The sequence below is a fragment of the Tupaia chinensis genome, unplaced genomic scaffold, assembly GCF_000334495.1.
Source record: "Tupaia chinensis unplaced genomic scaffold, TupChi_1.0 Scaffold144138_1, whole genome shotgun sequence".
NCBI classification, from domain to species: Eukaryota; Metazoa; Chordata; class Mammalia; order Scandentia; family Tupaiidae; genus Tupaia; species Tupaia belangeri.
In genome coordinates, this window is record NW_006203993.1 from 178,073 (window position 1) to 191,806 (window position 13,734).

At 42.1% G+C, this 13,734-nt stretch overlaps 1 protein-coding gene across 7 annotated transcripts in view; it reads left to right on the forward strand.

Annotated features, from left to right (window-relative positions):
* Positions 1-13,734, forward strand: part of NCOA2 (nuclear receptor coactivator 2) — a 214,212-nt gene that overhangs the window by 173,633 nt on the left and 26,845 nt on the right. For 6 of the 7 annotated variants that reach the window (XM_006165992.3, XM_027767271.1, XM_006165993.3 and 3 more), the window contains 3 exons: positions 2,719-2,925; positions 5,791-6,006; positions 10,724-10,853. In XM_006165992.3, the coding sequence (XP_006166054.1) occupies positions 2,719-2,925; positions 5,791-6,006; positions 10,724-10,853 (553 nt within the window). The remainder of the gene's footprint in view (positions 1-2,718; positions 2,926-5,790; positions 6,007-10,723; positions 10,854-13,734) is intronic. The other variant, XM_006165995.3, reaches the window with a different exon arrangement.

Below are 13,734 nucleotides of genomic sequence, written 5' to 3' on the forward strand. Positions count from 1 at the left end.
GTTGCTGGTTATGCCGAGAAATTCCCATGTAATCACTATCAGACACAGGGATTGTTACAGTGGGATGCAAAAAGCTTAGTCACTTCGAGGTTTGTGTGATCAAATAGCACCATCTACTGTCCTGGTCTCCCAAAACAGACTCGTGAGTCGTTTCATCAGCGTGAATCCGTGAGCGCCTCCGTTGGTGCAGTTCTGCAGCTGACACAGACCTCCTTCCGTCAGTGTCTACCTTCAGACATGGGTTTAAAACAGATGGTGTGCTTTAATATACCACTCAGTACTTAAAGCATAGGAAGTTGAGGAGTTAGGCTGACTTCTTAGGAATAATGTGCTATTAAAAATATTTCTTCTAAATATTTCATCATTAACCATGAAATCATTATACACATTAAAAATATTTTGCCCTATTGCTCAGGAATCCTCCTAGGAACATGTATTTTACATGGAACTTTATCAGATGTTTTTTAAGTATACTTTAAGTTTCATTTTTTTAATCCCTTTATAAAATACATCTTTAATCTTTTATTTATTTATTATATTTATTTATTTAATCAGATCCACTTGTTGTTATTTTTTTATTTGACCAGAGAGAGAGAGAGAAGGAAAGCGAGGAAGCAAGCCACCAGGTCCAGGACTCGAGCCATGGTCTGCCATGTGGGAATCCAGCGCCTCTAGCCACCACACCACTAGCAGACCCCTTTAATCTTTTGTTTTAAATTTTCATAAGTTTAAAATAAGCTCCCCACTAAGAATACTTAGTTTACAAACGTAATGGTCGCTGCAGGTGTCTGATAGTTTTTAAATGGAAGGAGATACCTTTTCTGTAGCAGGGCCTTAATTTGTAGAAAGATAGATGACCTCTTCAGTGTTGATTTAAGTGGATGGAATGATTTTTTCCCTCTTCAAATACAGTTTGACCCAATGCCTGGCGTTTGTTCCCAAATCAGAAATGGCCATCACAAGCCAAATCATAGCATATCTTCAGTTACTAGGTTTTTTCCCTCAACGAATTCCTGAGCATTCTAAAAAGGGTAAAACTAAAGAAAGATGAGGTTTTGCTTGTTATCTTTCAAACTTGCCTGTTTCTTGGGGGAATGGAGGGTTAATCGGACCAAGAAGAAAATGGGTAAAAAACACTGGCTAGTTTAGGTTCACTAGCCAGGGAGAGAGTGGAGGACTGGCCGGAAGGCATGCTTTCTCCTCTCTCTAACTCCATGGTACGCAGACTAGTGAAGGTGACCAGGTAACTAGGCCTGAGGAAGTTGTGACTAAGCATGTGCATCATTTCCATTCCTAACCCTAATTTTTCCTGAATAGTTCTACTATTGGTGATCAGAACTTTCTCTTTCTTTTAAATGTGCTATTTCAGATTACATTTTCATAATTCAGAGAAAAATTAAATGCTTGAGATTATCCAATAATTTAGCTCTATAAATTATAACTGATGTCTTAGTATTTTTTTAGTTCAGTAACATCAAATTATGGGTTGTCTGTGTGATTCTCGTGTGATGCTCAGTACACGGTAGATTTATATGAACTAACCACAAAATTTATTTCAAATCTCAGTGTGTCCAGAGTTTAGGGAGACTGTACTTAGAAAAGTAAGCAGTGCCCAAAGCTTTAATACTGCTCCAGATAAGAGTTCACACTTAAATATTTTAACTTCCAATGAGAGTAACCCTCGTTAACCTAATTCTCATCCCAGAAAAGTCAAGTTTAAGAAAGAACATTCTAGGGGGACCAGCAGTTGGCGTAATGGCTGTGTCACTGGACTCCCATGTAGTCGACCACGGTTCAAGTTCCGGACCCGATGGCTTAAACTGATGCCGTTGCGTGTGCGCGCGTGCCCAAGATCCCGAGAGGAGAAGGGAGAAGGGATTGCGGTGTGGCCATCCCCCCTGGGGGGTGATTTCTCGCTTTCTGTCTCTCTGGCAAGCGCATGCACCCTATAATGAAAAACCTCTCCAAAAGCACCTAATAATAAAAACCCCCGCAAAAAAAAAGAAAAAAAAAAAAAAGAAAGAAAGACTATTCTAGGGCCAGTCGGTAGCGTGGTGGTTAAGGTGGCTAGATCCCATCATGTAGTTTCAGTCTCAGACCCGGCAGCATGAGAAACATGCTGAGCGTGTGTGCAGGCACACCCAGAATCTCAGCAGGAGAGAGAAATGGAGATGGGATCGCAGCATGACCGTCCTATTGGGGGAGCTTTCTGGCCTTCTGTCTCTGCCTCTCTCTCTCTCCATCAAATTCATATGCCTTCTGGCAGAAAAAAAATAAAAACGATATTCTAATGTCCAAACCACATGTGTGTGGGTTTAGTGCTGTGTCCAAGAGATGTTTATAGCTTTCTTAGTTGTGAGAATGCAGTACTCCTTAATTTGAATAGTATAATATGGAAAAAGCATATTAATTGTTCACTTAGTAAATACAGTTGGATATAAAAACTTATTATTGGGGAGAGAAATATGGTAAATAATATACATGGGTTTTTTTCCACAAGATCATCCAGATTGAACTACAGGCTTCCTAATTAGATTACAAGTTGGCATTTGGCGCTGCGTATGTTTCTTGTCTGAATTTGTCTTTGACATAGTCAGTTGGTCCCTGACGTGTGTATTGTTGTTATTTTACAGGCCTTTTCCCTAAACACTACTACTATTAATACTCTTTTCCATTATCCTATATTAACCTTCGGTTTTTTATTTGTTTTCTCCTTAGCTTTTAATAACCCACGACCAGGGCAACTGGGCAGGTTATTGCCAAACCAGAATTTACCACTTGACATCACATTGCAAAGCCCACCTGGTGCTGGACCTTTCCCACCAATCAGAAACAGTAGTCCTTACTCAGTGATCCCTCAGCCAGGAATGCTGGGCAACCAAGGCATGATAGGAAACCAAGGAAATGTAGGGAGCAGTAGCACAGGTAAGGGCTGCTTCACGGGGGGTATTAACGCAACGGTTCATCCATTTATCCACATCAAATGAGGGGAATCTTTCTTGTGGACTTTTTTGTTAGAAACTAACATTTTGACAGTAAGAAAAATCTTCAGATTTTCACTGCGAGAGTGGCATATTGGGAAGCATTCCAGTGAACTGACCATCGTATTCCGTGGACATTGCTATTACAAGGTTCCTACCCGTTCATCCTGTGGCCTGGGCTTATTTCACTCCTGTCCCAGTTATCGTGCTAGGCATTGTAGGGCGTGCACAAAGTCAGTTGCTGATCGACCACCAGTTTCCAATGGTGATTTGTTGATAACCCTCAAACTTCTTCATTTATTTGCATTTGGAGAATTTCAGAACGCAAGTTCAAAATTCAACCAACTTTTCATACTTCGAGGCAATATTGTTCTAATTCAAAGAAACATAATTAAAGAAAGAACTTTAAACAGTGGCATGCCTGGCCTCGTAGTAACTTTCCGGTCCAACCAAGAGTTCCGTCTTTGGAGATTCAGGAAGTTGCCAGCGATCTGGTTTGGCCTTTGATTGCAGGTGTCTGCCACGCCTTCAGGGCCGTTTCTCAGCCTTGGTCGTGTCACAGTAGCTGCCATGTTGCCACGCTTCCATCCCATCTGGCTAGAATTCACTGCAGGGCCATCAATCGCTCTTGCCACGGTGCCCTGTACCCTGCCATGTCTGTGTATGACAAATCTGGCAGGAGTTTCCTAATGAGGAGCTACTTAAAGCGTACGGCTTTCTTCCTTGGTCTCAGTGAGGCCTAGAGACAAAGGCATAGAAAAAAATGCAAGACTGTAAAAAGAATGTGTAGTTGTGCTTTAATTCTTGGTATTTTATTTTTAGCTTAGCCTGTAATCCCTATATGCACATTGCCATTTAGACAGTTAATTGTTAATACAAGAATTTCACTTGGGCTGGCTTTATGACCTGGTGGTTAAGGCATCCAGATCCCACGTGGCCAGCACTGTGGTTCGAATCTCAGCCCCAGTGGTTTGAGAAGTGTTCTGGGCATATATACATGTGTGTCCAAAAACCCGAGAGGGCCAGAAAACGAAGAACTTGTGGTGTGATCATGCCCCGTGAGGGTGAATTTTTTTCCTCTTTTCTATCTCTCCAGCAAGTACATGTGCCCCCTGGCAAATTTAAAAAGAAAGAAAAAAAAAAAAAAACTTTAAAAGGAAAAGGTGGATTTTTTTAAAAATTTTTTTGTTGTTGAAGGAATTCATGAGAAATATCAGTTATGCTGTATTAAAGTAGTTTATTTATTCAACAAGTATTTATTGGTTGCCTACCATAGGTCCAGGCTCTGGCTACTTGACTAATTTGTATGTTCAAAGAAATGGTGCCATATTTGTTTTATGTTATTTTTAAGATAGATAAAATGTTGATTTATATACTTTTATAATAAGAGAAAAGAAGCCAATGATTTATTAATGGCGGGTTCTTAGCCGCAGAATACAAGCATTTCTGAGTGCTTACAGGGATATGGGCTGCGCTGTTAAAGTCTGGGCAGCTGGAGATCACCTGGATCTAGGCTGAAGCTCACACTCCACCTCACACAGTCCAGTCCAGCAAAAAAGGCAAGGCTGCGAGGGATTATCCCAGTTACCACGCATGAAAGTCGGGAATTCTGGGTGATTTTCCCATCCACTTTCTAGACTTCCTATATCATGTTTGTTATATCATTTAGCTAATATATTTTTCAACAAATAAAATGCCTTTTCTCCCACAATATCTTTATATAGTTTAACTCTAATTTTTAAATGTTTTGTAAACGTGTGTGACTATAATAACTTTTAAATTTTAACTTTTAAAAATCTAACTTACTACCTTTTACCCTTAATCATCCCCGTAGTACATTTTCATTTCACAAGGAAAGAAACGCCTACAATACAGATTCTCCACTTGTCAAATTACTATTTTAACTTGTTATCATAATTTAAGTACATGAAAGCAAGCCATGTATTTTTTGAAAGCAGAACCTTCCTCCATGCAGCAATAAACACTTCTAAACGCAGGGACTCATTGGTGGTTTTTCCCCCATAAAATATCAAGCCTTCGCAAATGTTTGGCCACTGAGGCCTTCTGGGGGCCGGCCCAAGGTGGGCCGGGCAGCGCTGTGCCCTCGTTCTGTGTGTTCACCTAACTGAGCTCCCAGGGATGAAAGGACTTTCCCAAAGCTGTCCTAACCCTTTCTAGATCATGCAGTCAGGAATGTGGTGGTCCAGGAGCCTGGAGCAGAGGCGCTCGGCCCCGCCTGTGAAGAGCTGTGACCATCAGGCAGATCCTGTAACTTCTGCATTACACAGAGGCTGCTCTCGGTCGATTCTGAAGTTTAACAAGTTCTTAGACTTTGAAAGGGATTCAAGGATTTAGGAGTCTGATGTAGGCTTCATGGAATGCTCTGTGTGATTTGGGGTTATAATCAGAATATCGATGATCCGTTTTTACCCTGTTCCTCTCAGCCTCACCTCCCTTTTGGAAAGAAAAGCATTGACGTATAGCTGTCAGCTAATGTGATTCACTTCCTCAGGAAGGAAGTTGGGGTTATCCACACGCCACCTGTTTCTAAGTACATATGGGAGCAATTCTAACAGCTTTTCCGAACTGTAAAGAGTAGCAAGACCATGATGTGAAAACTGTGTAGTAATTACCAATTCTTATTTCTTAGCCACGGGGCCCACGTCGGGCCCAATGAGGGCACGAGCTGTTGGGCTACCTGTGGGCTACAGAATGGGTGTCTTGTGAAGAGTCAGATCACCTGGGATCCGTGTGTGCCGAGTATGTTTTCAGTTCCTGCATCTCTCAGTGTCCTTTGGCTTGCGTGCAGGAATGATGGGTAGTAATGCTTCCCGGCCCACCATGCCATCTGGGGAATGGGCGCCACAGAATTCAGCTGTGAGGGTCACCTGTGCTGCCACCACCAGTGCCATGAATCGGCCAATCCAAGGAAGTATGATTCGGAACCCAACAGCCAGCATCCCCATGAGACCCAGCAGCCAGCCTGGCCAAAGACAGATGCTCCAGTCTCAGGTCATGAATATAGGTAAGGTCACTCCAGTGCTTCTTATGTGTTAATGGTTGTGCTTTCTCAGAAGGGGGTGCCAGCTTTATGTGGTCTTCCAGGACTTGGAAATCATACACTTCCAATCGGAAGTCTAGATATCCCCCCCCCACGTGAAGCTGTCATAAGTGGAGTTTTGTTGGAACTTGGTATAGAATCTCAAAGGTTTTCCAGTTATAAAAGAGAACCAGTTACCTTTGTGATGTTTTTATCTTCATTAAATTACCTAATTTCAACTTTTGGGAAAAGTGAATTAAAATGTCATGTAAAATTTTTTTTAATATATTTTATATATTCTTTTTTCTTTTTTTTTGGAGAGGTTTTTGCTATAGGGTACGTGCACTCACCAGAAAGCGAGAAATCACTCCCCGGGGGGATAGCCATGCAGCAATCCCTTCTCCTCCGTTCTCTCTCGGGATCTTGGGCATTTACGCACACGAGCCTGGCATGAGTTTAAGCCACCAGGTCTGGGACTTGAACTGTGGTCGACTACATGGGAGTCTAGTGACATAGCCATTATGCCAACTGCTGGTCCCATTTTGTATGTATTTTATAGTTATGCATATAGGTATATGATTTTTTTAATTTACTGTATCATCCAAAAAGTCATTATGTGTATTTCTCTGTTTTTCTATGCAAAAATGCATCATGACTTTCCCGACAATCCAATGTTACTATATTTTTTTCTTTAATTTGAACAGAGAGAAAGGAAAAGTGAGAAAGCAAGCCGCCAGGTCCGGGACTCGAACTGTAGTCGGCCGTGTGGGTGTCCAGCACCCTAACTACCACTCCACCTACCAACCCTGATGTATGATTTCAAACAAACAAACAAACAAACTAGTGTATTCAATTTTAATCATTATTATTTTTTAATTTGACCAGAATAAGAAAGAGGGGGGGGGGGGGTAAGGAAAAAGCAACCAGGTCCAGGACTTGAACCTCAGTCAGCAATGTTGGAGTCTAGCACTCTTAACCACCACACCACCTGCCAGCCCCGTGACTTTTTTAGAATAAATAAATAGATAAGTAGTACAACAGTTGTTTCTTACTCAGGGTGATCATCAGAATTTTCTCAGGAACTTAAAAATGCGTATTCTTAGCCAACAACCTAAACTATTAGATCAGAACCTCGCAGGTCCTCAGTGAAGGTGCAGGGTTTTATGGAACATCTCAGAGTATGAGGACCACTAACAGGTCTACCTGGGGACACTTTGTATGTAGGTAAAAGTAACAGTGTGTTGGATCTGGCAGGTGACATGGTGGTTAAGGGCACTGGACTCCCACATGGCTGACCACAGTTCAAGTCCCAGACCTGATGGTTTGCTTTCTCACTTTCTCTGTCCCTCTCTGGTCAAATTAAAAATATAAATAAATAAATAGTTTAAATAAAAAGTAAAATAATTCTTTTTTTAAAAAAAAAAAAAAGTAATGGTGTGTTGTATGATACTGTTCACATGGAATGTCAGTGAGAACACAGGAGTCCAAGAATCAAAGAATCCAGGTGCTGTAGGGAGTAACTCCTGGTGGGTAAGGGGTTTCTTTTTTGCAGAATGAAAATGTTCTAAAATTGATTTTGGTAACAATTGTACAACTCCAACTATACTAAACCCATTGAATCATACACTTCAGATGCACAAATTGTATGTCTGTGAATTGCATCTCAATAAACCTGTTATAGTAACAAAGTTAATGGTCTGCACAATTCATATTTCAGATTATTTTCTTAGTCACTAGCTTTGTACATTGTACATTAGCATAACTCAGGTAAGGCCATGCCTACGTGCTTTCCATGTAGTTAGATACCACACTGCGAGGAAGAGCCAAGTCATGCACAGAGAAACACCGGGATCGTTGTGACAAGATAACGCAAACTTCTCACCCTAACTCTGCTGTCCGTTTTCTTACCTAGTTTTTTAATTGCTTAGCACATTTTGGCTTGTTGCATATGGGAGATGACATTTATATTGCTTTTCTACATCAGACGTACTTAAAATAATGAGTGATTCCTAAACATCAATTCATATCATTTGAGGATTGCATGAAAAGTACTGAAAATAACCAGATTACTATATAAAATTAACTTGAAATGTTTTTAAGTATTTTTATTTCTTGTTGCAACTTCTCCATCAGAGAAGCTGTGCCCACCCAATCCCCGCTTTTCTATACTTGTCTGTCTTTATGTGTGTTATTGAGTCTATTTCTAACCCACAGTCTTCCCTACTCAGAAAAAAGTGTTCATGCCGTGCTGGTCCCGGCAAAGTGGCTCCCATTGTGGGGCCTGAGTACAAAGAAAGAGTCAGGCGAGTGGACACTCCTTACAGCCAGCCAAATGTTACTAAGTAAAGTAAAAATCCTATAAAATAAAGTAAAAGAAAAAGAAATGCTAGAATAAAAAAACAAACAAACAAACAAAAAAAACACTAAAGTAAAAAAAAAAAATACCAAAGTAAAAATAAATAAATAAATAAATTAAAATAAGTTTTTATTTTTATTTCTCTTTATGTCTCTTTAATTTGCTATAGAGACACACATATTCACCAGAGAGAGACAGGGAAAGCAGCTGGTCCTGATTTTTTTCTTTTTTGAGAGAGAGAGATTTTTGCTAAAGGGTGCGCTCGCCCAAAAGACCGAGAGAGACAGAGAGACAGAAAGTGAGAAATCACCCCCCAGGGGGGATGGCCACGCCACAATCCCTTCTCCTCCATTCTCCTCTCGGGATCTCGGGCACACACGCACACACGCCCGGTGTGAGTTTTAAGCCACCGGGTCCAGGACATGAACTGCAGTCGACTACGTGGGAGTCCAACGACATAGCCATTATGCTAACTGCTTGTTCCCCCCAAATTTTTAAGTATTAATTCATTTTGGGTCAGTGCATGGTTCAAGTCTTAGACCCACCCTCTTGAGAGACAGGCCAGTTAGGTGTACATGTATGCCCATAATCCTAACAGAAAGGATAAACAGAGAAGAAAGGATTATGATGTGAGCATTTCCTGTTGAAGGTGCTTTCTCGTTTTCCCTCTCTCTCATTCTCTCTTCTGTCTCTCTCCAGTGAGCACATGTGCCATCTGTCAAAAATTAAAATATAGCGGGACCAGCAGTTAGAGTAATGGCTATGTCACTGGACTCCCACGTAGTTGAGCACGGTTCGCATCCAGGACCCAGTGGCTTTAAAAACACACCAGGTGCATGTGCGTGCGTGCCCAAGATCCTGAGAGGAGAATGGAGGAGAAGGGATTGCAGCGTGGCCATCCTCCCTGGGGGGTGATTTCTCACTTTCTGTCTCTCTGTCTCTCTCTGTCTGTCTGGCGAGTGCACGCACCCTATAGCAAAAACCTCTCAAAAAAAAAAATTAAAATATAGGAACCAGCTGTTACCAAAATGGCTATGTTGCTGGGCTCCCATGTAGTCGCCCACGGTTCGAGTCCCAGACCCAGTGGCTTAAACTCATGCTGGGCACATGTACTTGCCCAAGAGTCCAAGAGGAAAATGGAGGAGAAGGGATTGCAGCGTGGCCATTCCCCGGGGGGTGATTTCTCGCTTTCTGTCTCTGGTGAGTACACGCACCCTAGAGCAAAAAAAAACACAAACCTCTCCAAAACTTAAATAAATAAAGTATATATTGGGTTGTCAGAAAAGTCATCATGTATTTTTGCACAGAATAACAAAAAATACGTCACGGCTTTTCTGACAACCCAATATATTCGTTCATTAAAAAACCATAATCTCCTTAAATCTAGATATTTATTCTTAGTCTTCACTGAAAGGCATCTGTCATCTGAGCTAGAAATATGTCTCTATAGCTTTATTAGTACGTTCTCTATTTCCCAGCTTTGGTTTCTAATACAGTAACTTATTAAGGTTTAATTCACATGAACAAAGGCATTTTTTAAAAAGAGTATAGAGGGCAGCCCACAGGTGGTGTGGTGATTAAGGCACTGGATCCCACATAGCCAACTCTGTGGTTCAAGCCCCAGACCCACTGGCTTAAAAACCACTCTGGATGCGTGTGTGTGCCCATGCATGCCCAAAATCCTGAGAGGAGAAAAGATTGAAGTATGGCCATCCCCCTCAAGGAGTGATTTATTTCTTTCCCTTTTTCTTTGTCTCTCACCGGTAAGTGTATCCACACTATAGCAAAACATCTAAAGAAAAAGAAAAAAGAGCGTAGAGGATCTTAAATGCTAAGGGTTTGGAACTGCTAGTCTAGATATTCTCTAAAGTGGGTGAGTAGCTTCAATGGTTATTGCCCTTATTTCTTTTTTTTTTTTGAGAGGTTTTTGCTATAGGGCGTGTGCACTCGCCAGACAGATAGAGAGAAAGAGACAGAAAGCGAGACATCACCCCCCGGGGGGGATGGCCACGCCCCAATCCCTTTTCCTCCATTCTCCTCTTGGGATCTTGGGCACACACACACACACGCACCCAGCGTGAGTTCAAGCCACCGGGTCCAACACTCAAACCGCGGTCCCCTACGGGGGGGGAGGGGGGTCCAGCGACATAGCCATTACGCTAACTGCTGGTCCCACCCTTATTTTTATTTTAAAACCAGAATTTTATCTTATTTCACCTCGATTGTTATTAATAGTACCTTTTCCACTTTCCATAAACCAGATATTTTCACACAGCAAAAATAGAGACTTCCTTGATCCATTTACAAGATGTAAGGCCTTTGAGTTGATCTCTTCTCCCTTTTTAGGGCCATCTGAATTAGAGATGAACATGGGTGGACCTCAGTATAGCCAACAACAAGCTCCTCCGAATCAGACTGCCCCATGGCCTGAAAGCATCCTGCCTATCGACCAGACGTCTTTTAACAGCCAAAACAGGTGAGTCCTGAGCGCCCAGTAGATTTCAAGAGAGTCCTAGTCCATGGGTTCTGGAAGTCATTTTACACCCATGCCGGAAGTTAACCCTTTCCTTTTAAGTAGCTGGTGTCTGACCAGTTTTCATTGGTTTAGATGATAACAGCTGCTGGGCAGGGAGTAAAGAGGTGGGGGAAGTCCAGGAGTCAGCGAGACCTAGGACGCAGCTTTTAAAGAAGACCCAGCGAAGTTAGAAAATATAATGTGCACACTGATATCTGTGATAGTGTGGACACTGTAAGAAATAAACATGTTTCAAGGGATTATTCTGCTAGGTGAACCAGAACAGCTTCAGCAGAGTCCTGGAGAAGAGGTCTGATTTCAGACGGCAGAGATGAAGGGCCAGCCCAGGCAGAAGCACACCCGAGGCCCTGAGGTTACAGAAGCAGCACAGTGTGTGGAGGGCAACAGGAAGTAGCGTGTCCTACGCTTCGTACATGTTACCGCAGTACATGAATAATCAAAGGGGTGTCATAGAAGTCACTACAGCAATAGATTTACTGAGGGTCTTAAATTCCAAGCGCTGAAGAATTCAGACTTTTCGCTTTGAATCCTGGAAAAGGGAAGTGTCATGTAATTGAGGTTTTTATTGTTCTGATTATCTGGCTATTTTTGTTTCTTTGTAGCTGATCGCTTCTTTCTCATTACTTTTGAAATGTTCTTTGTTTTTGCATTGTAGTTTCACTACAGTATATCGAGGAGTGGATTTATTATTGTTTATTCTCTTTGGTATTTGGTGTATATTTTTTTAATTTGTGGATTTGTGTTCTTCATCGGTTTTGGGAACTTGGTAGCCATTTTCTCTTTATATTCTTCCTCTCCATTTACTCTGTTCTTTCTCTCTCTGGGATTATGAGAACACATGTGGTATACCTTCTTGTTCTATGTTTTGTTTGTTTGTTTGTTTGTTTTTTAGAGATTTTTACCTTAGGGCACATGTGCTTGCCAGAGAGAGAGAGACAGACAGAGACCATGAGAGAGAAAGTGAGAAATCAGCCCCCCAGGGTGATGACCATGCTGCAGTCTGTTCTCCTCGATTCTCCCGGAATCTTAGGCATGCACGCATATGCACCCGGCATGATCTTCAAGCCACCAGGTTTGGGATTTGAACCGTGGTCAGCCAAATAGGAATCCAGCAATGTAACCACATGTCATCTGCTGACCACTCTACATTAGGTTTTTTTTTTTTTTTTAATTCTACTTTTTTTTTTAAAAAAAAGAATTATTTAACTGTACTTATTTGTTTATTTATTTATTTATTTATGTTAATTTGACCAGAAAGAGACAGAGTGGGGGGAGTGAAAGTAAGCCTCCAGGTCCGGGACCTGACCGCATTCAGCCATGTGGGAGTCCAGTCCAACTACCATGCTACCTGCCAGTCCCCTCCTCTATTTTTTTTTTTAAAGAATTACTTATTTTATTTATTCATTCATTTATTCCAGTCTGACCAGAAAGAGAGAGAGAGAGAAAGAGAAAGCAAGCCACCAGTTCCACAACTTGGAACTGTGGTCAGCCACGTGGGAATGTCCAGCTCCTAACCACCATGCCACCTGCTGGCCCCCACTTCTCTATTTCTTAATTGATGTATTTTCACCTCTTTAGCTGTATTTAATCCAGTTGTTTGTTTTTTAATTTTTTTAAGTTTTTTGCCATAAGGGTGCATGTCCCATAGGGAAGGAAATGGAAAATCACACACACACACACCCCAGGAGGGATGGCCACATCGTAATCCTTTCTCCTCCAGTCTACTCTTGCGATTTTTTGGACATACATGCACACACACCTGGTGTGATTTTCTAGCTGCCAGGTCTGGGGCTCAAACTATGGTCAGCCATCAGGGAGTTCAGCACCTTTACCACCACACTACGGCAGGCCATTCACTTTCATTTTTAAAAGTTCTGTTTGCCTGGTCACTTTTCATAGTATCTTACTGATTATTGTGATTTTTATCTTCATATTTTTCACCGTTACATTCATTGGCATTTTCTAAAATTTTTATCTGCTAATTCCAGCATCTAGTTTCTTGGGAATCTAAATCCACTTGGTGACTCGTTCCAGGGGACCTATTCCCCTGAGTTTCTTGGTACTTTCCTTCAGCATTCACTGTTGAGCGGGGCCACTGAAGTACCTGGATCTGAACTGAGAACACTTTGCTCAAGAGAGAGTTTGTGTTGGTCTTTGCCGGGAGCAGGAGTCACTATTCCCTGAGTCTTTTTCAGGGTTGTCAGCTCATTCCAGAGCTCTCAGGCTAGCTCTGTGCTTTCTGTTGCTCTCTTCTGCTTTACGAATTAAAAAGGCATCTGCTGGGGGCAGAGGGTGGTATAATGGCTACGCTGCTGTACTCCCCCGTGGCTAACCACAGTTTGAGTCCTGGACCTCATGGCTTGAAACTCATGCTAGGCACATGTGCATCTCTGCCCAAAATCCCAAGAAGAGAACAGAGGAGAAGGGTTGTGGCATGGCCATCCTCCTGGGGGTGGGATGGGTGATTTCTTACTTTCCTTCCCTCTTCTCTGTCTCTCCCTGATGAGCACATATACCTTTTGGGCAAAACCTAAAAATAAAATACTTGTACCTGTCACCAGTGGCTCAGGGGAGGCTCAAGTTTTAGCTCTTAGGTGGTCCGATTTGGGTTGGTGTCTGTCTATTCAGGTGTTACTCCCTACAACCCAGTGTCACAAATGTGTTACGTGCATGGCCTTGTGGGATTCTAGCAGGGCTCTCAAGCAGACCTTGCCCAGGCAACCTTGAGGCCTAAATGAGGGTGCTGCTCACCAAGAGTGGGTGGATAAAGAGCCCTGAGGCAGGGGCGTCAGGAGCCTAAGCAAGGGGGCAGGAACTTGAA